The sequence below is a fragment of the Emericellopsis atlantica genome, assembly GCF_019669845.1.
Source record: "Emericellopsis atlantica unplaced genomic scaffold F5Z01scaffold_8, whole genome shotgun sequence".
Lineage (NCBI taxonomy): Eukaryota > Fungi > Ascomycota > Sordariomycetes > Hypocreales > Bionectriaceae > Emericellopsis > Emericellopsis atlantica.
This window is the reverse complement of record NW_025764710.1, coordinates 564453-591938: the sequence shown is the minus strand read 5'-3', so window position 1 is coordinate 591938 and position 27486 is coordinate 564453. Positions and strand designations below refer to the sequence as shown.

Here is a 27486-nt window from a genome sequence, read left to right as displayed (position 1 = left end):
TAGTGCGTACCCATGGTGAAAGCTCGAGAGATATTACTGAATCTCAGGTCGCAGGTTGGCTCCTTGACGTCAAGCTCAATGATCGCGAGCAGACTACCGTACAGTAAGTTGTAGGTAGATCGTCGTATCTAATGGCGTGCCCGAGGTTAAGGCTCTTGTACGTGAGCTGAGGCAGGTGGTACACATCGACCTGCCGTGGATTAGAGAGATCGGGGGAAGGCAGGATGGACCCTGTCCCCGCACAGTGAAAAAACTGTGTTTGTAGTCGAGCTGTAGTGCTGTGTGCACAGTGTTACATCCACCTCGTCTACGAACAGTACGTGCATACACGCTTTGATACTTCCCAACTCCAACAGTCTCGAATCTCCACGGTGAACTGACGATGTTGGAGCAAACGACAGATGACTGCCGACAACATGGGTACTATTGGGATCGTCTATCCTGACCAGATTCGTCTGTCCAAAACTGGAAGAAGGACTTTGCCGCGATCCGTCAGTCCTCTCTTCAACCGCTGGACTAGAGAGCGGTGCTAGCTGCCTGGCCGTCCTGGACTGGATTTTGAACACGAACATACCTGTTGGATGATAGCTTGTACGTTGGACGTGCTGTTGGCGCGCTTTGGTAGGTCTGCCGCCAACAGCCTCCGGCTTGTTGGCTTGGCCGCGCCACTGATTGTTGACCAACGGCAGATCGACGCGCCCAGCGAGCGGCCCCAGCCTTACTACTGCCAACATCCACTCGTCCGCGACTTAAGTTCTCACTGACAAGAAGAAGTAAGGCCAGCCGATACTAGGTGACATCCTTGGCTTAGCGAGGAGTGATCATTACCTCCCTGGGCCATGTATTCCATCTGTACCTATTCACCTCGTTCCGCCAATGTACCTTGCGGGGAATGGGGCCGGACCTTGACTCTTGACTCTTTTATCCGCTCATTCTAGTCTAGGTAGCGACCAAGGAACAGCCGGTTCTTACAAACCCCGATGCTACCACGTACTTACGCACACCACCATACAATGACCGCTGTCACCATTGTGTGGCAACCAACACTCCGTTCAGGCCTTTGTCGCCCGCACAGACTTGACCCGACAAGCAACACTCAATCGGATTTGGCCAGATTGGAGTACGTAGCGGATTCAAAGTTCCCTCGAGTGCCCTTGCGCCGCTTATTATGGTGGAGGCACCAAGAATGAGCTCACATTACACGTAGATCAACCCGCCTAGGCCATCACGATGCGCACTTTTCAGCTTCTTTTTCTAAGCACGATTGTGGGCCCTTGATGATCTGTCGTTTCTTCGCCTTATCGCCTGGGCAAAGCGCGACACGCAAAGGTAGACAGACGGACGCGGGCCCAACCGAGCAGCCCTGCCACTGCGAATTGGCCTCCAAAGGGTCTTGTGTGGCAACCTCAGCCTTCAGTGCCTGAGACAGTGAGACTCGTGCCGCCTCTTGGTGGACTTGTTGCTTTCCAGTACTAACAGTGATCTGTGCCCTGTCTTGCCTTCTACTCACCGATCTAGCTATGCGGGCTCACGTCACGGCTGGCAATACCTCGATAGCAGGCGCCTTTCCGCCGTGATGACTCCACTTGTTATATCCGTACGATGGACTCAATGCAATGGCAGTACCTATGCGACACACACTTGTTGTTAGCTAATCAATTCGACACGATCGTGGTGCCCCCAAGCCAAGCTTTTTTGGCGGAGGAGACGGCCATCCCGTCCATGTCAAATTAGCTTGACAGATGCTGCGTAACCACGCGTAGACAGACAGACCGTCAGTCAGTCCGTCACACTTGGGCATGTGCTAGGCTGCATCATCCATCCCCTTGCAGAGCTGGCCTTGAACCGGCGTCGCCTGTGGCACATGGCCAACATGGAATTATGCACAGCAAAACTCTTTCGACAGCGTGACAAGATGGGCCTGACTGAGTGCGAGACGGCAACGAGCACTGCAGCTCCCCATTGCACTACCGACGCAACCGTCGTCCCGTGGATGTGCAGGTACACACGCTAAACGATTTGCCCGGTACACATGGAATCCGTGGGTTCTTCCAACGCCTAGGCGCATGCGACCTATGTACAGGGAGCAGAGCAACCGCAGAGGCCAAAAGGACGCAGTGAAACTGCTGACCAGCGGCATCGCGCTTGATTGCTCCCGCACGGCCCAAGCAAGGCACGCTGAACGATCCGATTTGAAAGCATCTTCCTGGCGTGGAAGCTCTGGACAGGTGCTGGACGTGCGCATGCCATGCCATGCCATGCCATGACCCCCCCGGGGGCCCTGTGCAAGTGCAGCCAACAGACGAGGTGCAGCAGTGCAGCAGCAGAGACCAGGCCAAGGGGGCCCGAGTCACAATTTCCGTCAACATCCCATCATCATCTCCTGTCGCGCGTGTTGGCTCCCCCATTTTTTCGCGTCTAACCATCAACCTATGTACGCTTTGCCATGCTGAATTGCGTGCCAGGGTCTGCATGCGCCCGCGTCTTCCGCCAACGGTAGGCAGCTGCTCGCCTACCTAATCCAGACTGGTCATCACCACTTGTTGGTGTCCGGCTGACGGTCCATGCGTGCTGCACCGCGGGAATCACCGCAGCCCTGCCCTGCCCTCCCATCGACGCGGCCGGACCAACGCCCTCCCATTTCTTCATCTCACCGGCAATCACTGACAGCCGCTTAAGCGCGTTCGACCAACGACGGTCACTGCAGGCGGTCGGTCCATCTCGCGCAGTGGAACAGGAAAAATTCGTGATCACTAACTTACCCCCTTCCCGTCGTTGCTGAGAAGTCGTGGCAATGAGAGGGGGCAGCATACCGGAACCTCCATCCAACGCCCAGACCTACGGGCCCGTGTCACTCACTGTCTATATAACAGCTCTTGATACCTTCTCATCTCGCGGTCTCCTCAATCTCTCGGTATCTCCATCTCTACTACAACAGCGGAATTACACTTGAATCCATCCCTCGATTCGAATCTTGAACTAGGTTCTCTGGTATGCTTCATCCACCAGTCACGGCATAGGCGCACATCCTGACCCAAGCCCACAGTTTCTCTATACCAGGCAATACTTTTTCACGCGAACATGTGTTTCTATATCAGCACCGAGCACTGGACGGCGTGCGGCTGCACTCTTGAAACCTCCACGCCCAAAGCCGCTTGTACGTGTTCCAAGACGGAATACGTTCCCACCAGGACTTGGACAGGCTATTGCGGTCGACCCCAATGCCCCAAAGCAGGGGAGCAGTAGGTCTGTGGTCTTCTCCTCTCAGACAAAGCAATTACTGACCGAGAGTCTGCTCTAGACCACCGCCTCCTCCCCCAAAGACCAAGGGGCGCCACACGAAGCTATGATGTGCTTCATGCGAGCCTCACGAATTCATGTTGAGGACGCTCGACGTCCAGAAGCCCAGGTCTTAGGTGGCTTCGGGTCGCAGCACGCCTGTACGATCGGTCGGGAACCCAGATCGACGCGTGCTGTGACCCTATGATGAAGGTGCCCACGGTGGAGGCCACCTCTGGCTGGGACCTAGCAATTCTTCTTTCTCTTTTCTTTTGGTCTCGCGACATGTTGAACGATTTTCACTTCTTTTTGGGGACGTCTTTACGAGGATCTGCTTGGTGGTCTGGAATCTTAGAAGACTGTGTCAGCACACGTTTCGCCTTGCGTCTTGGGTCTAATTCACTCCTTTACACTTGCTCTTTCGATGCTTTACTCTTTACCATGAATCATTTGCGGTTGGTGACGGCTGGTGTAGTCTGCCGACAATTGTGCCTGGCTAGCCATGCGGCCACCGGGCCGCATACTTGGCCGCCTGGCCTCCTGGGCGACCTCCTGAGCATTTCGCAAGGGAGACAAGAGACCAACGAGGGCGATTTTTCTCGCAGGAAAAAACCATGACGAAATTCCCCTGGACGAAAGAAGTCTGCAGTTGGTGGTCACCTTGTGGGATGGCAGTCCTTGCGCGCTTAGACGAGGCAGAATCGACAAGTGATGGACTCCAAGGATATCCCCCCTATGGGAGCCGCCATGGCGATTGCGATGTTACCTCACTGTACTACCACATAAATTCTGACATGCACGCCGTCGCCCTGTACCAGGGATTGTCCAACGTCGACTCCTGGCTGGCCATCATGCCTCATGTGAGTGCTCACCGTAGACAATGTTCGTCCGGGGTGACTGACAATGCGGCTTTGAAGCGGGTGCATCATGCGGACATTGACAGACGTCTAAGGCTAGCTGTAGCACGGCGCCGGCAGCGGTCCGTGATGCGACGCTCGAGACACTTGGACCACAACAGACGTCAGCCCGGTCGGTGCGTAACTTGCTCTGGCCTCGGGACTTGGCAGCTGGTTCGCTGCACGGAAGCACCACCATGACTCTTGATAGCATCGCGCGTCTTGCATGTTGCTTCCTCGCAAGTTGATGGACCACGAAGCTCCCATCTCCCTCTTACACGGGCACCGATTCAGGGGATGCCTGACCAGGGCGTCCCATCATGCATGGCGCTACGTCTGCACTCTCGCAGCTGCATCTCGTCATGTGACGGGACGGGGACGGACAAAGGGGGGGGGGAGGGCCTGGAGGGAGGGGGGCGGATCTCCCATGCCTGAATTAGTCGATCAGATCTCGCTTCTGGGGGATCGGCGTCCCATTGTCAATGGCGCGATTTGCCTATTGACACAAGAATGGGCGCCCGGTCCGTCCCCTCCCTCCCCCTGTCCCCCTCCCCATTGCTATTGTTCGGCAGCGCCGATCCCAACAATAGCGACGACGATAAGCAGAGGTCCGAGCTTGCAGAAGAACCTGTCAGTCAGTCTCTGCCGTGGCGCTTTGTCCTCGGCTGTCACTTCAATTCGTCCTCCCGCCCCGTTTGCGCACCGTTGCACGCGGAGAGGGTGACTAGAGCAAGAGAAAAGGCGATCGATCCTAGGTTGCCGAGAGCTCTTCTGTCACTTGCTCACATTTGCCGGGCAAAGACACGCCACTACGGGATCTTCCTCTGCAGAAGGGGTTCCTCTGCGCGCCCCGGTACGTATGACACGGCAGACGGTGTGACGATAGCAGCAGCAGCAGCAGCAGCAGTGTCAAGGTGAGACAGAGAGCCAAGCAAGCAAGCTGCACGGACGGTGCGATGTGACACTTGACAGGTGAGCGGCGAGTTTTGTCTGTGCACCCCGTGAACGGGAGAACCCTGTTCGTCACAGAGGGAGCGTTGCGTTGAACAAACGTCAGCAGCATTGTCCTCTCGATGCTACATACGCAGGGTGGGAGGGAGAGAAGCTGTTATCCTGCACAAGTCCACTGTACAGCCCAGACTGCTAGGGGCTCCATGCTCAGGAACAGGATTCTAGATGCATGAATGGGAATGCCGATGCATGCGACGATGCAATCCTCTTGGGGGCTGGCTGGCTGGCTGGCTGGCTACTATGACCGCCGGACACCCCCAGCCGGTGCCATGTGCGTCGAGTGTGCATGATCGGTGCAGCCCATGCAAGAGATACATCACACGTCGCAAGGAGGATGCGCTTAATGGAAAAAAAAAACCCTGTGATGACTTATTCGGTGGCGCAGGTACCATGATGCAAACGCCCCCGACCCTTCTCCTCGATGCGAACAATACATGGATGCCAAAATGCAGTGAGAGATAGAAACATGGCAAACGAAACGCCCATCTTCAGATCCAGAACTTCAAGCACACACGCACGAGCACATGTCACCCAGAAAGAACCTCCTCAGGCACACATTTGGGGTAAATAGGCCAAGTTCCACTATCGAAGACTTCCACTGCTGATGATGATGATGATGCTGCTGCTGCTGCTGCTGCGCTCCGTCCTTTCCATGCAGAGATACCAATCTGAGCGATGACAACAACAACGACTATCCTCTTCCCTCCTCCTATCGTACACATCAGCTATTAAAATATGAGCCAGCCAGCCAGCCAGCCAACCGTTCTGCTCCGGACATGGCGGTCCCTATTTCCCCTTTCTCGTGTGACGTGTGCCTGTTTTGTTTTGTTGTGTCTCGTCCCCATCGTGATCGTTGCCCTGCTTTTCTCCATTACTTTTTTTTTTGGTTGAGTTTTGGCGAGGCGATGGTGACCACCTCAATCTGGGTATTTGTATATTTCTGGCGTGCCCTTTTTCTCCCCCCGTCGGTCTTTTTCGGGCAAACGCCGTGCATGAGTAACTCTTCTTTCTTTTGCAACTTCTATAATGCAAAACACCCCGAACCATGGGCCCTTGAAATGGCAACGGCAGAAAGATGTAAAGAGAAGGAATGTCGAGACAGCCCGTGTCTCGTGGATGTGACCAAATGTCTACAACAAGGTGCTTAACCAGTAGGAGAGCTGGGAATCATGTTAGCATGGGACACATTTCTCTCCCGACATTCGTGTAGACTCACTATTTTCCAGAATCCTTCCCATCGCCGTGGATCGGCGAGTGCTGTGGGGAGGTAGGAGAATAAGCCGGGCTCGTGGGCGAAGGACCAGTGCCCATGGCAGCAGGGCTCGTGGGCGAGTAGCTCGGCGATGTGGGTGATCCGCTGGGCGAGCCAGGAGTGTATGCCGGCGACGTCGAGCCACCTGCTCCACCCATGCGAGGGCTGTAGGCCGGACTGGCAGGCGAGTAGGTAGGCGAGGTGGGGGACCCGTGCATCGCAGGTGATGTGGGCGAGTACGACTGAGGCGACGTGGGCGAATAGTTGGGCGAGGCCGGGCTGAACTGGGGACTCGAGACCATGCCACCTCCAAAGTTGGGCGATGCTGGGCTGAAGGACGGCGAGGTGACGGCGAAGCGACCTCCCACATCTCCCATGGCCATGGACGGCGAAGTGGGCGAGTACATGTTGGGAGACGCGGGCGAGTAGCTGCCACCAGAGGCAAAGGGCGATGTTGGCGATGTGCCGTACGGGCTCATGCCGCCACTGAGACCCCGGTGGTAGGGGCTGGCCACGCTGCCTCCAAAGCCGCCACCGCCATACTCCGTACCGAACCCGGTAGGCGTCTCCGAGCCAGCACCCTGGATGGGGGAGAAGTTACCAGCCATGGGGGAAGCCGAGCTGTAGCCCGAGTCCGCACGCGGTGATTGCTCGTTGGCATAAGGCGTGGCCGCGCCGTCGACGGTACCAGCCTGGTCGCCGATCGCACCATGCTTGAGGACCTCACCTGCCGATGTCGAGATGACGGTCGCCAGCATCTGAGGATCCAGGAACGTCTCGAAACCTCCGGTACCCATGGGTGCCATTTGGCCAAGCATGACGTTCTCCGAGATACCACGGCAGTCATCCAACTCACCAGTGGCAGCAGCCTCCAGCAAGATCTCCACAGTCTCCTCGAACGAACAACGCATCAGGGCACCCGTGTCGGCGCGGTTGATACCGTGACGAGTCACAGCGGAGATCACACCACGGTAGGTCATCACGTCAACGAGCAGCGCCATGTGCCTGTGGTTGACGTAGGAACCGTCAAAGGCCAACACGTTGACCAACTCGCGCAGCAGAGCGGAACGAGTGGCCTCAATGCCAAACACATCAACAATCTGCCACAAGTCGTTGCAAGATGTGCGGGTCGCGTCAACGCCCTCCACAGCGAGCACCTCGCGCAGAGCGGAACCACTGGTGTCGAGGAACCACTCGGTGCAGTCGGCATCGTCCTTGAGGGCCTTCTGGGAGCCATCGGGAGCCACGTTGAGTGTCACGCCCTTGGTCAAGAAAGCCTTCTCAATGCCAGGCACACCGCGCAGCGTGAGGGTATCGAGCAAATGCGCTTCAAGACGCTTGAGCATGACATCGTCCTCAATCTTCTTCTCGCCATCCTCATCCTTGCCGCCGTCTTGCTGAATGGTCCTGATGCGGATGACCTGCTCGTCGGCGTTGTTGTCACTGAAGATGACACCCAGGTCGGCAGCGTACTCTTCCTTGATGCGAGCAGCGACGTCTTCCACACGAATCTCCTTGTCAAGCATCTTTTGCCTGTCCAAGGTGATGCGCAGAAGCCATCTGGACTGCTGATCCACCAGCTCCTGGCCTTCCTCCTCGATCATGAAGTAGGACTCGACCATGTCCGCATCACTCTCAATCTTGGTGCCCCGAACATCAGGGTCGTAATGGATCTCAGTCATGGCGGTGACCGAGCGGAGGTTGGTGTACTCGACCAGACTTCGAAGCTTCTTGGCCTGCTCCTGCTTGGCCAACCTCTGGTTCACAAAGACGGTCATGGCAGGGGTCTTGATGTTGCTGGCCAAGTTGAGAATCTCCTTGAGACGCGGCACACCAAGCGTGACGTTCTTAGACGACACACCAGCGAAATGGAATGTATTCAGTGTCATCTGTGTCGCCGGCTCACCAATGGACTGCGCGGCGAGAACGCCAACCATTTCACCAGGACTGACAAAAGCGCGATCCCAACGGTTGTGAAGCTCACCGATGATGTGGTCAAAGGCCAGCTTGTTGAGGCGATGCACCTTGACAAGATCCTTGAAGGCAAGACGGTGCCTGACAAGAGCCTTGAACAGAATGGTGGCGTTGTAGTCGGCTTCCTGCGAGATGGGGTCGCTGCCACGGACGATTGCCAGCTTCTTCAGAAGGTTCTGCACAGTCGGGATGACATCCGTCGGTCGCAGGTTGCTGCGGTCTGTCATCTTGACACCAAAGATACGCTTGGCCGATTCGATGATACGGTTCAGGTTGAGGGGCAGCTGCATCATGTCGTCGTCCTTCTTCATCTTGTTGATCTTGCGGACCAACTGGCGGTCCTCGCACAAGGCTTCCCACTCCTCGTCAAGCAGCTTCATCGACTCATTGTCGCCGAGCAACTCGTCACCATACTCATAGTCGCGCTTGAACCACTCTGGCGGGTTGGCGAGATCCAACTGATACTTCTCGGCAAATTTGGCATCGGATGGGTTAAGGAAGCCCATCTTCTGTTGCTCAATGCACATAGCATCGAGGCCGTCCTCACCGTACAAGAACTGAATGATATCGCCCAGAGAGTTGCGGACAGTGCCGTCGTAGCGCGCGCTCAGGTCTTCCAGCGCCTTGACAAGACGACGCTGAATGTAACCAGTCTCAGCCGTCTTGACGGCTGTGTCAATCAGACCTTCTCGACCAGCCATGGCGTGGAAGAAGAACTCGCTTGGGGTGAGACCACGCAGGTAGGAGTTTTCGACGAAGCCTCGAGACTCGGGCGAATAATCGTCCTTTGTGAAGTGAGGCAAGGTGCGGTACTTGAAACCAAAAGGAATGCGCTTGCCCTCCACCATCTGCTGGCCCACAAGCGCAGACATCTGCGAGATATTGATAGACGAACCCTTGGACCCAGAGTTGGCCATGGTGACGGCGTTGTTGGAGTCCTTCAGACTGTTTTGCGTGGTAGTACCAGCGCGATCACGAGCCCTGTTGAGGGCGACACCGACTTCGTGCTCAAAAGTGGCACGAACGTTCATACCAGGCAGCGCCTCCAGTTCGTTGGCCGTAGCCTTGGCTGTCAGGGAGGCAACCTTGGATTTCTCATCATCAATGTCCAGTTGGATCTTGTCAATGGTGGCCTTGTCGGGAATTGTGTCACCAATACCGATACTGTGACCGTTGTGCAGCAGCCAGTGGGTCACCACTTGTTGAACAGAGTTCAAAAAGGCCATGGCGGAGGCGGGTCCAAGCTCGTTGTAGCAGATGTGAATGATACCGCCAGCCTGCGCACCAACGTGCTTCTTCTTCAACAACCCGTAGATCAGCTGGCCGCCCTGGATGAGCAAGGACTCGTCCTTAAGTAGTGATTTGTAATCCGAGCCGCCAGCGGAGATGCTGACCTCTGGCGGGATGACAAGACTAATGAGCTGCTTGCCGGTCCAACGAGGGCGAGGTTTGAGGATAGCCGGTTGAGGGATGACGCCGTCCCAGTTAGGGACCCATAGCATGAAGTTCATGACCTCCTCCTTGTTGAGGAAAACATCTCTGCGGCACAGTTTGTAGACACCGGCGAGCGAATCCTGAACGATACCCATCAAAGGGGCGTTTTTCTGTGGGGAGACGATGTTTTGGGGAACAAGACACAGCTCCTTGACCTCTGCTCGAGTTTCCTCGCTCTGAGGCACGTGCAAGTTCATCTCGTCACCATCGAAATCGGCGTTGTAAGGCGATGTGACCGACAAGTTCAGGCGGAAAGTAGAGTATGGCATGACGCGGACGCGATGCCCCATCATGGATTCCTTGTGCAGAGAGGGTTGACGGTTGAAAATGATATAGTCACCGTCCACCAGATGGCGTTCAACCTTCCAGCCATACTGCAGCGTGAGCTCGCCGGACTTCTTGTGATGCCGCAGATCGATGCGTGTTCCATCGGAGCGAACAACGTACTTGGCACCAGGGTGCTCGTTGGGACCGTTGCTAACGTAGAGTCGCAGCTTGTCAATGTTGTACTTGGTCACCACCTCGGGATAGGAGAGTGTGCGAGCAATGCTTCGAGGAACGCCGACCTCATCGAGTGACAAGTTGGCATCACCAGTGATGACAGTACGTGCGGAGAAATCCACACGCTTGCCCATCAAGTTGCCACGAAGACGACCCTCTTTGCCCTTCAGACGAGCCCTGATAGCCTTGACGGGCCTTCCGCTCTTTTGCAGAGCACGGGGCAGTCCAGCAATATCATTATCCATGTATGTTGCGACATGGTACTGGAGAAGCTCCTCAAAGTCCCTCGCGACGTGAGAAGGCACACCCTCTCGGATGGCCTGCTTCACGTTGCTATTGGCGCGAATGATATCACCGAGCTTGTAAGTCAAATCATCCTCGTTGCGCATACCTGTGCTTGTACCGTCCATCGAGATACTGGGGCGCACGGGCGGGGGAGGCACAGGCAAGACGGTGAGGACGAGCCACTCGGGGCGAGCGTACTCAGAATTCAGTCCCATGTTGCGAATGTCCCTCTCCGATATCCGCCGCAGAATGCTGTGAACTTGCTCTGGGGTGATGGGAAGCTGATCCTTCTTCTTGACACCGTCCTCGGACGTTGTTTCGTACGAGGCCTTGAGCTGCAAGGCAGCTTGACGGACAGCAGGCTGCACGTTGCCGCAGCCTCCATGGCTCGGCAACTTGGCCAGTTTCATGCCAGGAGCAAACTCGTCGTCCTTCTTTGAATCGCGTTCCGTGTTGTCGCACTGCTTCTTCTTCTTGCAAGTCGCCCATACCCTCTGGAAGCGGACTTTGGGGTCTCGCGTACGAATGGCAGCTACAAAGTCGGGATCGCTCTGGAAACATGATGTGTTAGCATCTAAGGAGCAGGTACATTCTAGGGCCGGTGAGACCAACTTCATCGGCAAGTACTTTGCTGCAGTTGTGGCAGACAATCTCGAGGATCTTCTTGACTTTCTTGATGAAGCCAGGGTGGAAGACGGGTTTTGCGAGCTCGATGTGACCAAAATGACCGGGGCACTCGCCCATGGCCGAGGTGCACGTTTTGCACTTGAACTGCCGATCGATGGAGCCGAGCAGAGGGTCGTTGAGGCCACCATCACGAGGCGTCATCTTGTTCTCCTCCATTGTCTCTGGTGTGATGATGTGCGCGACACTCATATTCTTGATCTCCTCGGGAGACATGAGGCCGAACTGGATCTCCTCGACCGTCTTGAGCGGCGCGCTCGAGTACGTGAAGTAGAGGTTCGCCATGGTTGCGGTTGTGGGTGTTCAGGCGCGACTTGACAGCTGCGTGCGCCGGTTACGGTTGAAAAAGAGAAGAAATAGTCGAGAATGACAGGAAAGGAATCGCAAAATATCTATCGATTGATGGATTTCCCGCGTCGCGATTGATGGCGGATGGCGCCCGTGCAGCAACGCCTGCCTGCCTGCCCTGGCCGTCGGCCTAGGAGAACCTCGGGCTAATCTCCCCCGTCGTCGCCAGCTTCGGAGGTGCGCAGATTCGAGGATCGGATTTCTCGTGTTCGAAAGTATCGCGTGGACGTCGCCTTGACGTTGCGCCGGGTGCTCGGCGCGTGTCGTGATGATCGTTGGGGGGTTGGCAGAGGTTTGCGGAGAGGATGTCAGGGCGAACGCATGAGAGAATCTTCTCCAGCTGGTCTGACTGACAAAGGGCGGCCACGCCACACGTCCAGAGGGCCGCTAAGCCGTTTCGGGTTCACGCGCCCTTGCAGTTTGATTGGCCCCGGGGGCCCGCTGTTTGAGCGCCTGACTCTAATAATTAAGCTCCATGCGCGCATGAAGCGTTCCGTCCTGGCTCTAACATTTTGTCCACTCGCTCGGCCATGGCCGACTGACTCATTGCATCTCATGCTGGCTGCATCAAGCATCAGGGCTACAATGTCGAGGGCGCATTTGATAATTACTCCTCGTGATATAAATTCGATACATAATCCTCACTAGTAATGGGCCTATTACGTAGATACAAGGAGGCCTTCCTGCCTACTATACACCTTACAGAGGCTGTGATTCGTACGATGCGTATAACTATTATATTAGTAAGTACTGTACTTCTTAGTAGACACAACAATACTACAATGCCACAATGATACAATGACACAATGACACAATAACACGCGAAGCTATCTTCCTCACCAAGTCTATATCTCAGGAAAAAGTGGGAAAGAGAATATATGTCATGCAGACGGTCTCCTTGCTCGATTTAGAGATGCGCTTCTGCATCACAGCTTCGATCAAGCATGGTTCAGTAGCCAAAAAATTGTCATTTAAACCATCCATCATAACGTCGTTATTCACAGGCGCGCACTACACCTTCCGCCTGCGACCCCCCTTGCCTGTGGCCTTCTTAACAGTGCCTCCATCGTCGTCATCATCTTGCCCATCGCCCGGACTGCGACGCCGCATGGTGCCAGTAGACACCTCGATAAACTCCTCCTCGCTGTCACTCTTGCCCACGTCGAAGAGGACCGGCATCCGAAAGCTGTCGCCGTTATACATGGCTTTCGAGGCTGGATCCGGTGTCATGACATCCACCTCCTCGTCTTCCGCATCCAATCTCCGTCGGTGAATCTCCTCCTGGTTGTAAATGTCGAACTCGTCCTCCCGCTCAATGTACTCGACATTTTCTTCCACCTCGGCAAAGTCTGGCGCCAGCGCAGACCACTTTTGCGGGCTGACGACCGACCAGATGTATATGCGTCCCGTCTCCATGCCGCACACCACGACGACTGGTTTTGACGGATGCCACTCAATCACGCCTTGTTCTTCCTTTGGGTCCTTGAGCATGCACACTAGACTGCCGCGATTCCTCTCCCACACGTAGAGCTCGTGGTTGTTGTATGCAGAGGCGGCCACGTACTCCCCCGTAGCGCTGAACGTGACGTTATTCCACGCAAGCTTGTTGACGACGTCTTGGAATTTGTGTTCGAGCGCGAATTGTATCGTATCGAGGTCGAGGTTCTCTGCAGACAGGTCGGGAACGCGGAATGTGCGAATCACACGGTCTTGTGAATTGATCAGCAGCTCACGCCCCGAGCTTGTGAGACGCATAGATGTGACGGCGCCTGAGCAGACTTTTTCGGAGTAGATCACTTCACGAGATGATGCGTCTATGATGTTGATCCAGCCTCTGACGGTGCCCGCTAGGATATGGTCGCCATTCAACGTCCATATCGCCGAGGTCGTGGTTTCGTCGGCGTCGGCCTTTATCTCTTTCTCGGTCAACTTTCCTTCTGGCCGTTTTGGCGCGGACGACAGGGTATATTTCGTATCGACGCCATCGGTCATGTCGACAAGGCAAGGCTGTTTGGCAAAGAGCGCCACCACGACCTGGAAACTGGACTGGTCAGGGCGTTGCCGCTGCGTGCTTGCGTACGAGACTTACTGATTCCACGGATGGAGCATACCCATGTATACAGGCGCTTCGAAACGGATCTCTCGTAGCCGGCTGCCATCCTCAAGGTCCCAGAGTATCCCTTTCCACCCTTGACAGGTCGAGAACAGGTACCTGCCGCAGCGCGACCAGCAGAGGAAGGTGATGACCGCCTTGTGGCCCCTCAGCTTGCGCGCGACGCCCATCGTTTCCATATCCCAGATGACAACGACGCCATCAGCTCGTCCGCTCGCCAGAAAGTCGCCCTTGTAGTCGAAACGGATCATTGTGGTGCGCCCTGACCGAATCCAATTCGTGATGGTCTCGGGGTAATCCTGCAAGAGGTAATCGTCGGATAATAAGAGATTCATCTTGGCGGAGCGTGATTGACGAACAAATCTGAGCAGGATGCAATCGGGTAGGTCGAGCGCATGTCAATAACTGTGGCATGGGAAAGCTAAAGATTTCGAGGGGCAGCCGCGCGCGATCGCGCTCGCAGCCCTCCAGTGAGTCCAGTCGGCTCATGCAAGGCTGAAGCTTTGGGGTCCACTTGCGCTAGCGCACTCCTGGGGGTGAGGATATGGGGGATGCCCCCCCACCTAACTTAGCATCCTGTGAAGATGCACTAACATTTTCCTCTTGGGCTGAACCAAGACCTAGCAAGGCGCCGAGCTACACGACATTCACTACACCGAGCATCTGCATCATGGCGAACTCAAGGTAAGCCCAACTCACCGGCTGGGCAACACATCTCTGACATTTATCGCAATCAGATTCGAATATGTGCGCAATTTTGAGCAGCCAGACCCTCTGCTGCCGAATACTTGGATAGTAGTCCGCGTAGATGGAAGAGCTTTTACAAAGTATTTATTATCACACACTCTACATAGACTCCCTATTACGTTACTGATTCTCCGTAGGATGTGTGCCAAGTACAAGTTCGAGAAACCGAATGACCGCAGGGCTCTGGATCTCATGAACACGGCGGCCAAAGCAGTCATTGCCGATCTACCAGAAATCACACTGGCATATGGCGTGAGCGACGAGTACAGGTATGGTCTTCTTGGCGTGCCACGTTGGTGTGATACTTATTCTCCAAGCTTTGTCTTTCATAAATCAACAAATCTGTTTGAGCGGCGATCCAGGTAGGTACGCTGCCAGACACACGTGCCGCACTCGCTCACGACAGACAGCAAACTCGTCAGCACGGTCGTGTCTACGTTCACATCCAACTACGTCTACTCTTGGTTCTCTCACTTCCCGGACACGCCGCTGTCGTTTCCCCTGCCAACGTTCGACGGGCGAGCCGTGTTGTACCCGACCATCCAGAATCTGCGTGACTACCTGAGCTGGCGGCAAGCCGACTGTAAGTGTCGTGAATCGCCGAAGAGACCTTTCCACTTACATGGGCAGGCCACATCAACAATCTATACAACACAGCCTTCTGGTCCCTAATTCAACTCGGCGGCATGGAAAATAAAGAGGCAGAGCAGGCCCTCGCTGTGAGCCACGTCCAATCAGCCGCATTCGCTCAACACTAACAGCGCAGGGCACATTGGCCGCTGACAAGAACGAGATCTTGTTCTCGAAATTCGGCATCAACTACAACCGCGAACCCGAGATCTTCAAAAAGGGGAGCGTCATCTTCCGTGATGTAAGTACCCGCGGTACTTGTCTGGAACCGCCGCTCTGACAGAAGCGTAGTACGAGCTGGTCGAGCCCGCGAGTCACAACACTGCGGAGACTGTCGACGCGCAAGCTGAGCCCGTCCAGCAGTCCAAGAAGCAGACGGAGAATGACAAGAAGCGCCGATCCAAGGCCGCCATTGTGGTGGACCATTTGGATATCATCAAGGATGAATTCTGGGACAGGAGACCGTGGATTCTGTCAAATAAACCAGGCAAAATCCCAAAAGAGGTATAATTAACTCCAGATGCCCTGTACTGCGGTGTCATAGACTCCCATGTTCTGCCGTGACCAAGAACTCCTTGCAATGCGTCTAATCGTGATGTCTATGCCGCTGCCAAAACGCCCACCCATTCCTCGTGCAGACCTCACTTCACCCTCGCTAGCTTTCGATCGCGCGCTTCCTACGCTTTTCCTCCTTCTTCGCTCGCCGCAAGCGCTTCTCGTCCTCGATGGCGTCCCCTGACGATTCTTCGCTGGACGACTTATCCGAGTTCGCCTCCTTTTTCCTCTTGTCTTCCTTCGCCGCCCTCTTCTCCTGTCGGGCTTGTCGTCGAATCTCTTTCATTCTCCGCCGCGCCTCTTTCCGGACAGCTCGCTGCGCATGGCGTGCTTCTCGCCTCACAGCACGTTGTTCTTTGCGCTGTCTCTTCTCCTCTTTTCGTTTCCGGCGCTCCTCCTTTGTCTCTTTTCTCTTTGTCTTCGAGTCGTCGTCGGTGCTATCTTCCGCTTGTTTCTTGAGAAGATCCACCGTGCCGTCGAGGAAGCCGCCCTTGACGAAGGAGTTGTACACGGAGTATTTCCCAAGGCCGCCAACGTCGACGGTGTTGAGCTTGCCCGTGGTGACCATCTGCTTCACCTGGCCTTTTTTACTGGTCTCCAAGCCTTTCAACTGCTCATCGAAGGCGTTGAGCCACCACTGGTCCGCATTGAAGTGTGACGAGGTGCCGAGACCCTTGGTGTTGTCTTTGCGATTGAGGAGCAGAGGTTTCGACAAGCCGATCAAGTCGGACGTCTTGTGCAAAGAGTGGCCGTGGCCGCGCCATCCTTGCGCCGAGAGCAGGGCGTGCGCATTCATAGCGGAAAGCTGTGGCTTGTCGCGTATCGTCTCGTCGTGATGCTGGGTGGAAAAGTTGCAGCTGAACCTGATGGACAAAATTTAGGTGGGGACACCTGGACCCTTGCTAGCAGCTTATCGTGCGCTTATCTGGTATTGTGTGCTTACCCTACACGGACACTGAAGGTTCACTCATGGCTGCTCCCCGTCACGCAATGTGGAAGACTTGATAGACAAAGTATCAATCTGTAATGAACATGGATGTATTTCAAACACAAATGCAAAGATACTATCTGATTATTGCTCGGTCTGCTGGCGATGGCCTGCGGGGCCCGGTCTATAATGCCAAAACACCACGACCATGACAAATTCAAAGGCAAGCTTCCTTCGCTCAAATGAGTCAATACATCAAGTCTGGCATGCATCGAATGAGCAGGCTCTGGTCCAAAATCTGATACATCTCGCAGAGCGCACAATACTTAGCTGTTGATCATTGCCACTGCCCGATCCATAGCGCGGCACCGCGTCCAGCGATGACGTGCAGCTACGCGCACCTTGGCCGTTGGCCCTCAGGACACCGTACATGCTACGCCTCACTCCGGCCACAGGAGGGTGCCAGATCACCATACCTTACCTGATCATCATATCTTACTCCTAGAAAACTCTCAATATCCTGCGCCAGTAGAGCGTCAGCTCACCCTTCACACTGTACCTAGCCAGCATGGCACCCCTCTGCTCTGACCCCCGACAAATCGTCATCAACTTGGAGCCAGCGCGCAGGCGCGCTCTTCTCCGCCTCGTCACCGAGATTACCACGCGCATGATCGCAGAACTAGATTCACAATCCAATGACCTCGGCCCCATTGCCACCGAGGACGAATCCTCAAGCGGATCGCAGACCCCTCAAGCCCAGAATGACGACGGGCAGCAGCCCAGGGCACCCAAGCCAGCGGCAGAGCAAACCAAGCCCAAGTCCAGCGAGAAGGCCTCCAAGGAAGCCATGCGCATCCAACAAGCCGCCGTCAAGCACATGGCAGAGTGGCAGCAGGAGTTCATCGAGAAGCTTGGCGAGATTGTCAGCGCCGAGGACGACGCCAAGATCGTCGCGGAGCGTAAGAAGCGCGCCCAGGAGCTGCAGAAGCGAGGCGTGGACCATGCCGAGGAGGGCGAGGATCTCATGAGCTTTGGCGACGCCAAGGTGGACAAGTCGGAGGACTTTTACGCCCTGCAGATGCTATACCAGCCTTTGCCGACGAACCTCACGTCGTCCTCTATCAGGGACAGGAAGGAGGCGCTTAGTTGCATACTCCTTCTGCTGCTCTCGACAGGCAAGTACTCGGCGCACTCGCGCGTGCTGGGCTTGTATCTCGCATCCTCTCTGGAGCTCCCGCAGACCTTTGTCATCCACGAGGAGACGGAGATTGCCAAGACGCTGATGGAGTCTTCCAACGTGGACGAGAAGGACAAGCAAGCGACCATGTCTGCCGAGACCGATGCCGCCAAGAAACGACAGGAGAACAAGTTCGGCCGGTACTGGAAGGTGGGCTTAGCCTCAGTCGCCGGAGCCGCTGTCATCGGCGTCACAGGCGGTCTGGCCGCGCCTCTCGTAGCTGGTGCGTTGGGTGGCGTTCTCGGTGGCATCGGCCTCGGGGGCGTCGCCAGTTTCCTGGGAATATTCTGGATGAACGGCGCATTGGTAGGAGCTCTCTTCGGCGCATACGGCGCCAAGATGACGGTACGTTCTACGTGAGGACCTGTTGTAGCTGTGGCTGATCGCAACCCAGGGTGAAATGATGGACAAGTATGCGAAAGAAGTGGAGGATTTCAAGTTCATCCCCCTTCAGGAGGAATGGGGCAAAGATTACTCCCAAGAAACGAAAGACCAACAGCAGAACCGCCGCCTCCGACTGACAATCGGCATCAACGGATGGCTCAATGAAGAAGCGGATATTGTCAAGCCCTGGCGCGCTCTGAGCACAGAGACCGAAGTCTTTGCCCTCCGCTATGAGATGAAAACCCTCATCGCCCTCGGGACAGCCTTCTCCGACCTCGTCAAGTCTGCGGCATGGAACACGTTCAAGTCAGAAGTCATCAAACGCACCGTGTTCGCCACTCTGTGGGCTGCGCTGTGGCCGATCCAGGTCCTCGCCGCCGCCTCCAACGTCGACAACCCCTTCAGCCAAGGTCTCAACCGCTCGCGCAAGGCCGGCAAGCTACTAGCCGATGCTCTCATCAACAAGGTCCAGGGCGAACGGCCCGTCACGCTCATCGGCTACTCACTGGGAGCGGCCGCCATTCACGCATGCCTCCAAACTCTCGCCGAACGTCGCGCATTCGGCCTCATCGAGAGCGTCGTCATCATCGGCGCGCCAGCACCGGCTGCCTCTTCTCACTGGAGGACCTTGCGCACCGTGGTATCGGGCAAGATTTTCAACGTGTACTCTGAGAACGACATGATCCTAGGCTTTGTGTATCGCATGTACAGCTTGTCCATGGGTGTCGCGGGACTGCAAGCCATTAAGAATGTCGATGGCATTGAGAACCTGGACCTGAGCGACGTGGTCAGTGGGCACCAGCGGTATCCCGAGCTCACGGGTGAGATTCTGCGCAAGTGCGCCTTTGTCGGCATCAAAGCAAGCAACACGATCGAGAAGGACGAGGTCATCCAGATGAAGAACGACTTTGCCGAGGGCAAGCTCGTGGACCTGGACGGCGAACAAGATAGCGAGAAGAAAACGCACAGCATCCCCAGGAAAGAGGTCCCCAAGGGCGATGTGGCAGATGACCTGCGCGGACTCAACATCTCTCCTCCTGCGTTGGACCCCAAGTCTGAGGGTGGAGCGAACCAGCCCAAGACCGAGCAGACCGAAGAGGAGAGTCTGCCTCTCCCGCCTCGCCCGGATGGCACGGTGCCAACAGACAAGGAGAGCAGCGTGCGGGATGAGGCCCGTCCAGTGACGCCCACATCGACCATGTCTGACGACGAGGAGTTCCATAGAATCACCATGAAGGACAATGGTAGTCCATAGGTCATACAATGGCACACACAGCTAATACAAGCACGACCTACGAACAGCATTTTTTGACACCGGAAACGGCCTACGAGCTTGCCAGTAGACCGGTAGATCAAGGCTGTTCTGTGCTAGAATACATTGCAGGAGGGCACGGCACCAGAGCATAGACCTCTTCTTGGACCTGTCACAATAGAACGGTCAGAGTATCGGAATACACGCATTCCGTAAAGTCTCATAAAGCTCAAGAGTATTGAATACTTGGAGAATTGCATTAGGTCTGACGCGCTCGCTTCGCCAACCGTCGTGGTTTCGTTTGGCTCAAAGCATTGCCTATAGGTACAAATGAGGAAAACGAAGCTCCAGGCTCCAGGCCCTTTTGCTCCTGTGGAAAGACCAATCACCCTTGAACCAACTAGTAGGGTATCTCAACTAGCTCAAGAAGTCCTTGACTGCTGCCTGCCGCTGCTCCGGATGCTGTATGTTTCTCTAGTGGTATCATGAGCTGGGATTGTTGATATGTAAGAAAAGAAAGCAGATTGGTATATGGTTCGTTGAACTTGAGCGTGAAAAACAACATGGGGAGAACGGATCAGACTTGAATTAAAAGACGAAACCATTGGGTCGATCGCTTGAACGGCGAAAGCTGCTGCTGCTGAGAGTCCTCAACGGAAAGCCGCCGTTCACTCTACTCAGCGGCAGGGCTTGTTGGCTGAGGGCTGCGGGAAGGCTGTGGTGTTCGAAGACCTCCAGGGCTTGCAGGACCCTGGACCCCTTCCATTGTGCCTGTAATCTCGGCGACACGGGCCTTGATACGAGCAACGCGGGACTCGATGGCTGTCGAGAGATTAGCTGTGGTTGAGGAATACGTGTGTAGCGTAGTACTTACTCTCCTCTGCGCTCGTGTCATCATCTTCATCATGGCCAGAGTGCTTCCTCTCGGGGCCCCGGCTAGAGAGTTCATCCTCGGGGCGCTGGTACTGGGCAGCGCGCTCCGCCGCGTTCTTGCGAATCTGAGCCCAACGGTCTTGGATGCCCGGGCTGGTGCTCTGCGCCAGTTTCTCCTCGCTCATAATCTCATGCGAACTCTTAATGGACGTTCCATTGCGGTTAGGCGCACGGCGAGTGATGGATCGGGGCGTAGCGTCGCTCTCGGCATCGTCGTCTGGCACAAATGCCGGCTGGTCCTGGAGAGGCCCTTGGTCGAAGCGAGAGAATTCCGCCTGGGCCTCTGCCGCATCCTTCGTGTCGACGCGTGAAAGTTCGTCGCCGTCATGGAGCCTTTGCGCTTCATCGGTCATTGGCATCTCGAGCGTAGGCTCAGCCACAGACGCAGGTTCGTTCTCCTGTATCGTCGTTGGCTGAGCCGGGGCCTCAGCATCCTTGCGGAGCATCTCGTTGACATCGGCCGCAGCGTTATCTGGCAGCTTGGAGGCACGGTTTTTGCGGCTAAACAGTTTTCGGAATCCCTTGTTGGGTTTCTTCTTACCGCTCTCGGTCACTACAACTGCCGGCTCAGGTGCGGGAAGCTCTTCCACAGGGGTGTCTTTGGGAGGTGGTGTTGGCTGGGCCTCAGGCTCTGGCACAGGCGCAGACTCGGGGTGCTCCGGCAGATCTTGCACAGGCTCTGGCTGCTCTGGCTGCTCTTGGGGCTCGGGCACCACAGGTTGACTGGGCTCAGTTGGCGCTGGCACGGGATTGACAGGCACAGATGACCCCACGGGCTTCCTCAGCGGGACGGGACTTGCTGGGACAGAAGCAAGAGCAGGAGCAGCAGGCTGGGGTTCTGGCGCTGGCGCAGCCTCCTTCTTCGGTGGCTCAGGGGCCTTTGCAAGATCTTGGGTCGCGTCATTGCTCTCGTGATGACCATTGGTATCCTCTGTGGGGACCAGAGACAGGGTAGTGCCTCTTCCGGCGTACGAATTTGCCATATAAGCGTCCTTGATCGAGGCCTTATCGTATTTCTTAACCCACTTCATAGCGGACGATGCCTCGCCTACAATGGTCGGTTGAAGACTCATGACACTCTTGGTCTTATCAGCAGAGTCAGCGTCTCGCCCACGGCGTTGGGCATTCAGAGCCTCCTGCTTCTCCTGGTCGCTGGCTGCTCGCAACTGCGCCGCCTTGGCCTGGATCCTCGCATGTGTGTCGGGCCCAATGTTGGTCTTGCTGGAGCCGAATGTGTTGCCACCTTTGTCGCCCCGGTCCAAGGCCTGCTTCCCTGTAGACTTGCGGCGACCGAGACTCTTGCCTCTGCGCGTCCAACTGAAGAGGCCCTTCTTCTCGGCAATGTACGCGCCTTCTTGGGGCTCAGGCGCGGCTCCAGCGATCATCTCCTCCATGACGAGCCATCGTCCACTGGTGATCTTAGTCTCTACGACGGCACAACGTCCGAACGCCGCTTTTCGGTCCGGTGTCTCTTCAGGTGCGAGGCTGCTCATCCATACCCACCAAAAGGCGTCATCGAGGTCTAGGAATGTGATACTAGCCAACTCACCAGGATCAAGGTCCTGGTCGGACTCGAGTCGGGGGCGGTGTGACTGCGAGCTGCGTTGCCTTGCTTGAGTGTCCAGAGGCGGAAGGACCTTGTCGGGTGGGAGGAGGAGGTTAGGTCTCGACTGGGAGTCATCGACAAAACCAGAGGAGAGGAAATCCGCCCATGAGGGAGTCGTAGGCCGGTCGAACACATTGCCGGATGATGGAGACGTTCGCAGACCGTCGGTGCGCTGCTTGTGCTTCCTCGTTAAAGCACTGTCATCCTCATCTTCGTCCTCCTCCAAAGCGCTGCTGAAACCAATGTCTTCGAATCTAGACCATGATGCCTCTCGCAGGCTGGTAGAGTGTTTTGCGCTCGATACTTGGGATTGGTTGGCTGCTGAGACAGCCTTGAGCACGCGTTTGCACTCCTCGGACAGCGCTTGCACCGGGTCGTCGTATTCGGAGAACTCTTGAAGAGCTCGGTCGGAGTCACGATACTGAAAATGATTCGCTCGTCGAAGAAGGGAGAAGGGCGTGGGCGAGACTGTCTCGACAATCATGACGACTTTGTTGGTCCTCGACATAAGCAGCTCGGGCTTCATGGGCGGATACTCGGTCTCTTGCACGAGTTTCTGCAGTGACCGTGGAAGCATTGATATGCCAGTGAGGTTTGTCTCGGGGGCCAGTGACCTGAGGTAGGCGAAGAACAGGTGGCTCGTGGCATCGGCAGCGCTGTCCCCGTTAGCATTATTTCATCCAGCGTCCGGCGCAAGAATGTACCTCAACCAGCTGTTGTAGCCCCCCTCAAAGCCATTGCCTGTATCTTTTTGTTCAAAGGCCCACCATGCCGCCATGCGCGACAGCTTGCGACCACCAAAGCCGTTGGTCTTACCGTGCGCAGCCACAGCAGCCAGCAAGTCGAAGAAATCGAAGATGATACGCTGTCGCGCGCCGTTCTCGACGCTGATCGGAATGAAAGTCTTGAAGGAGTCGCGAGCCATGTTGGAATCTGGCCCGTGGTCAGCTTACACATGTCTTGCCGACTCTCAGGGGTAAACACACCATACTCGCCAACCTTGAACAGCTCGTAGGCGTCCCAGCCCACAACACCACCTTGCATGCGACTCCAGCACCATTTCACGACGCCCGACAAGACCTACAAATCTGGTCAGCACCAGTACTCTCTCACAAAGTCATATCGGACCTACCATGGGTTCTGCGATCCGGATCTCTTGTAGCAATGCCTCGCCTCGGGGCGGGTGGTTCTGATCGAAAAAGTGTCGTATGAAGGTGCGCACAGCGCTGGGATCGGAGGTTGGACGGAAGGGCAGGAGAAGAAAAGGAAGATCGAGGCCTGCAGTGCAACACCATTGTCAGCGTTTTCAGTAGTAAGTTCCGGGGCGTCTGCAGTCTCACCTCTGGCCTTGAGCTCCTCTGTGCAACATCGTACCAATTCGTGGATTTCCTCTGGCTCGACAGTCTTTCGCGTCCACGCATCATCCCACTGAGGATTCGAAGGAGTCGAGTCGGCGAGGTCAGGGCCAGCGTTCTTCTTCTTGGACTTGGTGTCCTTGCCCTTGAGGCGAGAGAACAGCCCAGGCATGTCGATGGTGATGGTATGGCCGGTAAATCAGGTGTTGAGAGGTCGAAAAGCCAGTGTCGAGTCAAGGCGAAGCTGCGCGTACTGTATCACAAGCAGCCCTGGAGTTGCTTTTGCCAATGGGCCCCCTGATACCAAGTAGGAGCAGAAGCAAGCTACCCGACTTCTGAGGCGGGAGACGGTCCACAGTCAAGCTTGAGCTGGTATAAAAAATGTTCGAATACAATTGATGGGATAATATGAAGATGGCCTGCAGCGGTATCTGCTTGTCGCGCGCGCAATAGGAGAACAGAGGTATAATGGCCGTTAAAACTACCAGTGATTGAATATCAGGGTGCTCTCTCGTAGTCGGGCGAAAATAATGGAGGGGCAGATGGATGGGCGCGCGTAGAATGGAGGTACACGAAGCTGATGAATGGGAAAGGTGGAAAGAACGCAAGAGCCAAGTGAGGCTTGACGGACGACGGGCGAATGCCTGCCAATGATGAGGAAGCGCTCGAGTAAGAATGGTGAGAAGAGCGAATGAAGAAACGAAACGGAGAGATGGAGGTGAGCGAGCGGCATCACAAGTGGCAGCAGATCCTGTCCAGCAGCCTACACTCCTACAGGCACTTGGGCTGGGTCTGGCTGGGATCCGTCAGGGGCACCGACTTATCACCCACTCAGATGTGACGGACGAGGAACAACCTGCCGGGGGGCTAAAATTGGGCACGACTAATAATTACTGGGGGAAGGCGCCCCCGTCTTCGTTAATTACGGCATCAAAGACCCTGAGCTGAAGCCTGACTTTCCCTTGAGGCATACGCGGCAACATTGTGTGCATTGAGACTTTCAGAGGCATCGGTTCCCTGCGCGTCTCTCACGATCAGTACCGTCTATGTTGGTTTCTTTCGTTGACCGATTATCGAGCAAATGAGAACTTGGAAGTTGGAACCAGTGCCGCGATTGACAAATGCGCTAATGTGCCGGCTGTTGGCCAGCCTGCGGCCCTGCCACGACATGGAGCCTGAATTTGGGGGTTACCTCTTGGGTTGGGCGGCGGGCCGCCATGGTCATACAAAAGTATCAACAGCCGAACAGAGACGTACCTTGCCGTCCCCTCGTCGACCAAGTGAAGTCACAATCTCCCCTTCCCAGACGTGTCCTGAGCGGCCCTTATCAGAGTCACCAGCCGCCCTCTGGTTGATTGGCCCTGCTCGAGACTCGGCACGCTGTTGCAGCCCATTCATCAGATTCGACGTCACGCATCTTGGCCAGTTGTCGCGACATTAACCCTTTTTTTTGAGACGCGTTCGAGAAAGCGTCTCCACTCTCCACTGCTCCAGGCGCCGCCTAGCGCGTCACAATTTGGTCCCTCAATTATGGGGCTCTTGGCGCAGCACATGTCTGATCACGAGTCTACGTCTGTGGCTCGCAACAGCTGCAACTGCATACAATCCAACTCCTGTAAGTTTGTAAAAAGAGTACATAGCTAGCAAGGAGTCAAGAACAAATTGAGATAGAGTGTTCATCATTGACTATTGCTAGCGTGAAGATATTGACGTACCTTAATGACGATCGAATGGTGCCAGGGCCCGTGTCTCTGCTAAGAGACTACGCAACCGGGGGTAAGTCCCTTTTGTACAGTATGTGGTATAAACATTCAAGGGGTGGACTGTATATGGGCATGATGGCTGGCTGTCTGGAACCCGACGGGAGAATAGGCTAGCGATGGATGCCGGTGCGGTATACCCTTCTCTCCTCTGGAAAAGGCATTTGCCCCTTTAGATTTCGAGCACCATAACGCACCATTTCCCAGCCTCGCGAGCGACAGCCGCATGGGCTGCGGTGCTTTGTCGGGGAGGCGTTTTGTCCAGAACAATACATACCCGTTCGGCATTACAATATCTTTCTTTGACTTCCCAGGCTTGGTATTTGGCGCGGTGGGATATTGGGAGAGAGTCACATGTCGATGGCTCAAAGCTTGGGCATCCAATCGAAGTTGGTCTCGTAAATGCGAATCTCTCTGCACTGCAGTCATCAGTGACATCGTCAAAGTTTATGGTGGGTATGGAACTTGTGTTTCTTAGTGATGGGTACCATTTTCCGTGAGCGAGAAATGAGGAAACCCGGCGAAGCAGAATTTGATCGGTAGTCGAATCGAACGACTATTTCAAACTCCAAATGAGGCTTGAAAGTACCAACCCGACCTTGGGTTGGGGCTAATGCCCGGTATGGTGTTGAAACGGCCGCAGTCGGTGGGCGTTGGCCCGGTCACTTTGCCATCGCCAGTCGATTTAGGACTGCGCATTGCTACTTGCCTTGGGACCCTTCTTGTAATGCGCCTTGGAGCGATGGATCTTGTCGTAAAGGGTCTGGACAGGTTTGCCTGCCAAGACCTTTCGACCCAAGGTCGAGGTAACGACTTCCACATTGCCGTCCTCGTCAACAAGCTCGAGAGGAGGGAGGTCCATAGGCGTGTTCTCGGGGGGCGGGATTTGATAGTCTCTGTGTTCCACCATCTCACGCCGGACGGCGCGACCATGTAGCTGCCAGTCGATGAATTCATCGTATCCACCCCAACCGACGCACACTCCGCGGGGTCTTGGGTGTATCAGACCGTGCGAGCTGGAGGTTGCAGAGCGGGATTCGGTGACCTCCGAGCGGTTCTCCCACGGGACATAACTCTTCGAAAGATTCTTGACATCTTCGTCAGCCCCATCTGGGCCGATGAGGCAACCAGGCTTCCAGATCTCCTTGCCTGGCGTCGAGAGGCCGTGTTCGGCGTACTCGTTAGCATGCTTGAGGAAGCGGTCCGTGTCTCTGGCCGGATCATCGTAGCAGAAAACGTCCTTGGGCCGAGGTATCATGCGCTCATCTCGCCAACCTCTTTCTTTGGGCCCTCGACACAAAGGTGGTGCGTACTAGACTTTCCAACCTTCGGCCTCAAGAGCGGCAACTTGGTCCTCTGGGACAGCCCGGTATTGTGTCTGGCTGTCCTTTTCGTCGAGCTCGAGGAACATTTGCACCAAGATCTCCCCGGCTTTTGGGAGTGGATCGGTCGGGACCTCGAGGCCTTTTCGCGCCATCATCTTTCTTGTCTCGGCAACTTGGCGAATCCATTCCTCGCCATGAACAATCAGTGGCTGCATCATGTACTGAGCCCTCCCGGGCTTTTGCCAGTCAGGATGTACTTGAGCGTCTGGCAGCCCCTGCTCAGTCATTCTCGCATGTGTCGCCTCGCGGTGCGCGCAAAGGGCACGAAAGTTGTCGTCGGGTTTTCTGTGGTCTTTGGGATCGTCTCCTGTGCAATCTCTCATCATGGGGGTCCATTCCTCGCTATCACCGATGTTGATATTGGCTTGGGCGGACATGTTGCTTGATTAAGCGTTGATAGATGCTGATCTTGTTTAGTCAGTGATTCTTACACAAAAAAGGTCATGAGTTCGATGAACAGTCCTTACAATTGCGTTGTGTTGTTGGTTTGAGCGTTTGTGGGTTCAGATTTGGATTGAAGTGAGTTGTAGTCTTGTAGAGTTTGATGGAAAATTGAAACGGGGGCGGTGGGAAATACCCCAAATGTTGACCTTGAGTGATTACCTAATAAAGAAAGCGTTATTTATTTCAGCTCACCTTGAGGTTAGCTCACCTTGAGGTCAGCTCACTTTAAGATCAACTAGAGTGTTAGGATCGCCACAGTGGTCTCGAAACGCATAACCAACACTACCTACCTACTAGTGCCCCGGGCCGGCGGGGGGGGGGGGGGGGGGGGGGGGGGGTTAAAAAAAAAAAAGAAACAGGCTGCCATTAAAAGTCAAAAAAGAGAATTAAGTAAAAAAACACAAAAAAATAAGATGTTGTTTAAATAGAATGT

General features: G+C 55.4%; 7 protein-coding genes across 7 annotated transcripts; 2 read left to right on the top strand and 5 right to left on the bottom strand.

The window, feature by feature from the left end:
- Window positions 1–6119: 6119 nt before the first annotated feature.
- On the bottom strand, window positions 6120–11757 carry F5Z01DRAFT_535793 (uncharacterized protein). The gene is made up of 3 exons (XM_046260491.1): window positions 11305–11757; window positions 6403–11243; window positions 6120–6346 (listed from the first exon to the last, which is right to left on the bottom strand). Exons 1-3 carry the CDS (start codon window positions 11659–11661, stop codon window positions 6331–6333), a joined length of 5214 nt encoding a protein of 1737 aa, XP_046119975.1. The 5' UTR covers window positions 11662–11757; the 3' UTR covers window positions 6120–6330.
- Window positions 11758–12323: 566 nt separating this feature from the next.
- Window positions 12324–14322, bottom strand: F5Z01DRAFT_650904 (WD40-repeat-containing domain protein). Its single transcript, XM_046263196.1, has 2 exons — window positions 13814–14322; window positions 12324–13765 (listed from the first exon to the last, which is right to left on the bottom strand). The coding sequence occupies exons 1-2, from the start codon at window positions 14170–14172 to the stop codon at window positions 12736–12738; spliced, it is 1389 nt and encodes a 462-aa protein (XP_046119974.1). The 5' UTR covers window positions 14173–14322; the 3' UTR covers window positions 12324–12735.
- Window positions 14323–14439: 117 nt separating this feature from the next.
- Window positions 14440–15724, top strand: F5Z01DRAFT_721063 (tRNA guanylyltransferase; the record flags this gene model as incomplete). The annotated part of the gene is made up of 8 exons (XM_046266586.1): window positions 14440–14521; window positions 14575–14664; window positions 14722–14853; window positions 14902–14946; window positions 14995–15167; window positions 15215–15303; window positions 15351–15455; window positions 15506–15724. The coding sequence occupies exons 1-8, from the start codon at window positions 14508–14510 to the stop codon at window positions 15722–15724; spliced, it is 867 nt and encodes a 288-aa protein (XP_046119973.1). The 5' UTR covers window positions 14440–14507.
- Window positions 15725–16695, bottom strand: F5Z01DRAFT_650902 (uncharacterized protein). Its single transcript, XM_046263195.1, has one exon. It carries the CDS (start codon window positions 16563–16565, stop codon window positions 15870–15872), a length of 696 nt encoding a protein of 231 aa, XP_046119972.1. The 5' UTR covers window positions 16566–16695; the 3' UTR covers window positions 15725–15869.
- Window positions 16696–17117: 422 nt separating this feature from the next.
- Window positions 17118–19783, top strand: F5Z01DRAFT_535654 (uncharacterized protein). The gene is made up of 2 exons (XM_046260489.1): window positions 17118–18279; window positions 18329–19783. The coding sequence occupies exons 1-2, from the start codon at window positions 17266–17268 to the stop codon at window positions 19571–19573; spliced, it is 2259 nt and encodes a 752-aa protein (XP_046119971.1). The 5' UTR covers window positions 17118–17265; the 3' UTR covers window positions 19574–19783.
- A 125-nt stretch (window positions 19784–19908) lies between these two features.
- Window positions 19909–23790, bottom strand: F5Z01DRAFT_535667 (uncharacterized protein). Its single transcript, XM_046260490.1, has 6 exons — window positions 23450–23790; window positions 23242–23387; window positions 23096–23189; window positions 22814–23042; window positions 20445–22765; window positions 19909–20392 (listed from the first exon to the last, which is right to left on the bottom strand). The coding sequence occupies exons 1-6, from the start codon at window positions 23634–23636 to the stop codon at window positions 20244–20246; spliced, it is 3126 nt and encodes a 1041-aa protein (XP_046119970.1). The 5' UTR covers window positions 23637–23790; the 3' UTR covers window positions 19909–20243.
- A 1954-nt stretch (window positions 23791–25744) lies between these two features.
- On the bottom strand, window positions 25745–26482 carry F5Z01DRAFT_698869 (uncharacterized protein; the record flags this gene model as incomplete). The annotated part of the gene is made up of 1 exon (XM_046266368.1): window positions 25745–26482. One exon carries the CDS (start codon window positions 26480–26482, stop codon window positions 25910–25912), a length of 573 nt encoding a protein of 190 aa, XP_046119969.1. The 3' UTR covers window positions 25745–25909.
- Window positions 26483–27486: the final 1004 nt, after the last annotated feature.

Bases quoted from the DNA above. Each gene is read 5' to 3' on its own strand.
- F5Z01DRAFT_535793 (XM_046260491.1), bottom strand. From the start codon at position 11,661: ATGGCGAACCTCTACTTCACGTACTCGAGCGCGCCGCTCAAGACGGTC. The intron at 11,244-11,304 runs GTTGGTCTCACC...TCATGTTTCCAG, and splicing joins GCAAAGTACTTGCCGATGAA to AGCGATCCCGACTTTGTAGC.
- F5Z01DRAFT_650904 (XM_046263196.1), bottom strand. From the start codon at position 14,172: ATGAATCTCTTATTATCCGACGATTACCTCTTGCAGGATTACCCCGAG. The intron at 13,766-13,813 runs GTAAGTCTCGTA...TGACCAGTCCAG, and splicing joins ATGCTCCATCCGTGGAATCA to TTTCCAGGTCGTGGTGGCGC.
- F5Z01DRAFT_650902 (XM_046263195.1), bottom strand. From the start codon at position 16,565: ATGAATGCGCACGCCCTGCTCTCGGCGCAAGGATGGCGCGGCCACGGC.
- F5Z01DRAFT_535654 (XM_046260489.1), top strand. From the start codon at position 17,266: ATGGCACCCCTCTGCTCTGACCCCCGACAAATCGTCATCAACTTGGAG. The intron at 18,280-18,328 runs GTACGTTCTACG...ATCGCAACCCAG, and splicing joins CATACGGCGCCAAGATGACG to GGTGAAATGATGGACAAGTA.
- F5Z01DRAFT_535667 (XM_046260490.1), bottom strand. From the start codon at position 23,636: ATGCCTGGGCTGTTCTCTCGCCTCAAGGGCAAGGACACCAAGTCCAAG. The intron at 22,766-22,813 runs GTACATTCTTGC...TAACGGGGACAG, and splicing joins GGCTACAACAGCTGGTTGAG to CGCTGCCGATGCCACGAGCC. The intron at 20,393-20,444 runs GTAAGTACTACG...ATCTCTCGACAG, and splicing joins TGACACGAGCGCAGAGGAGA to CCATCGAGTCCCGCGTTGCT.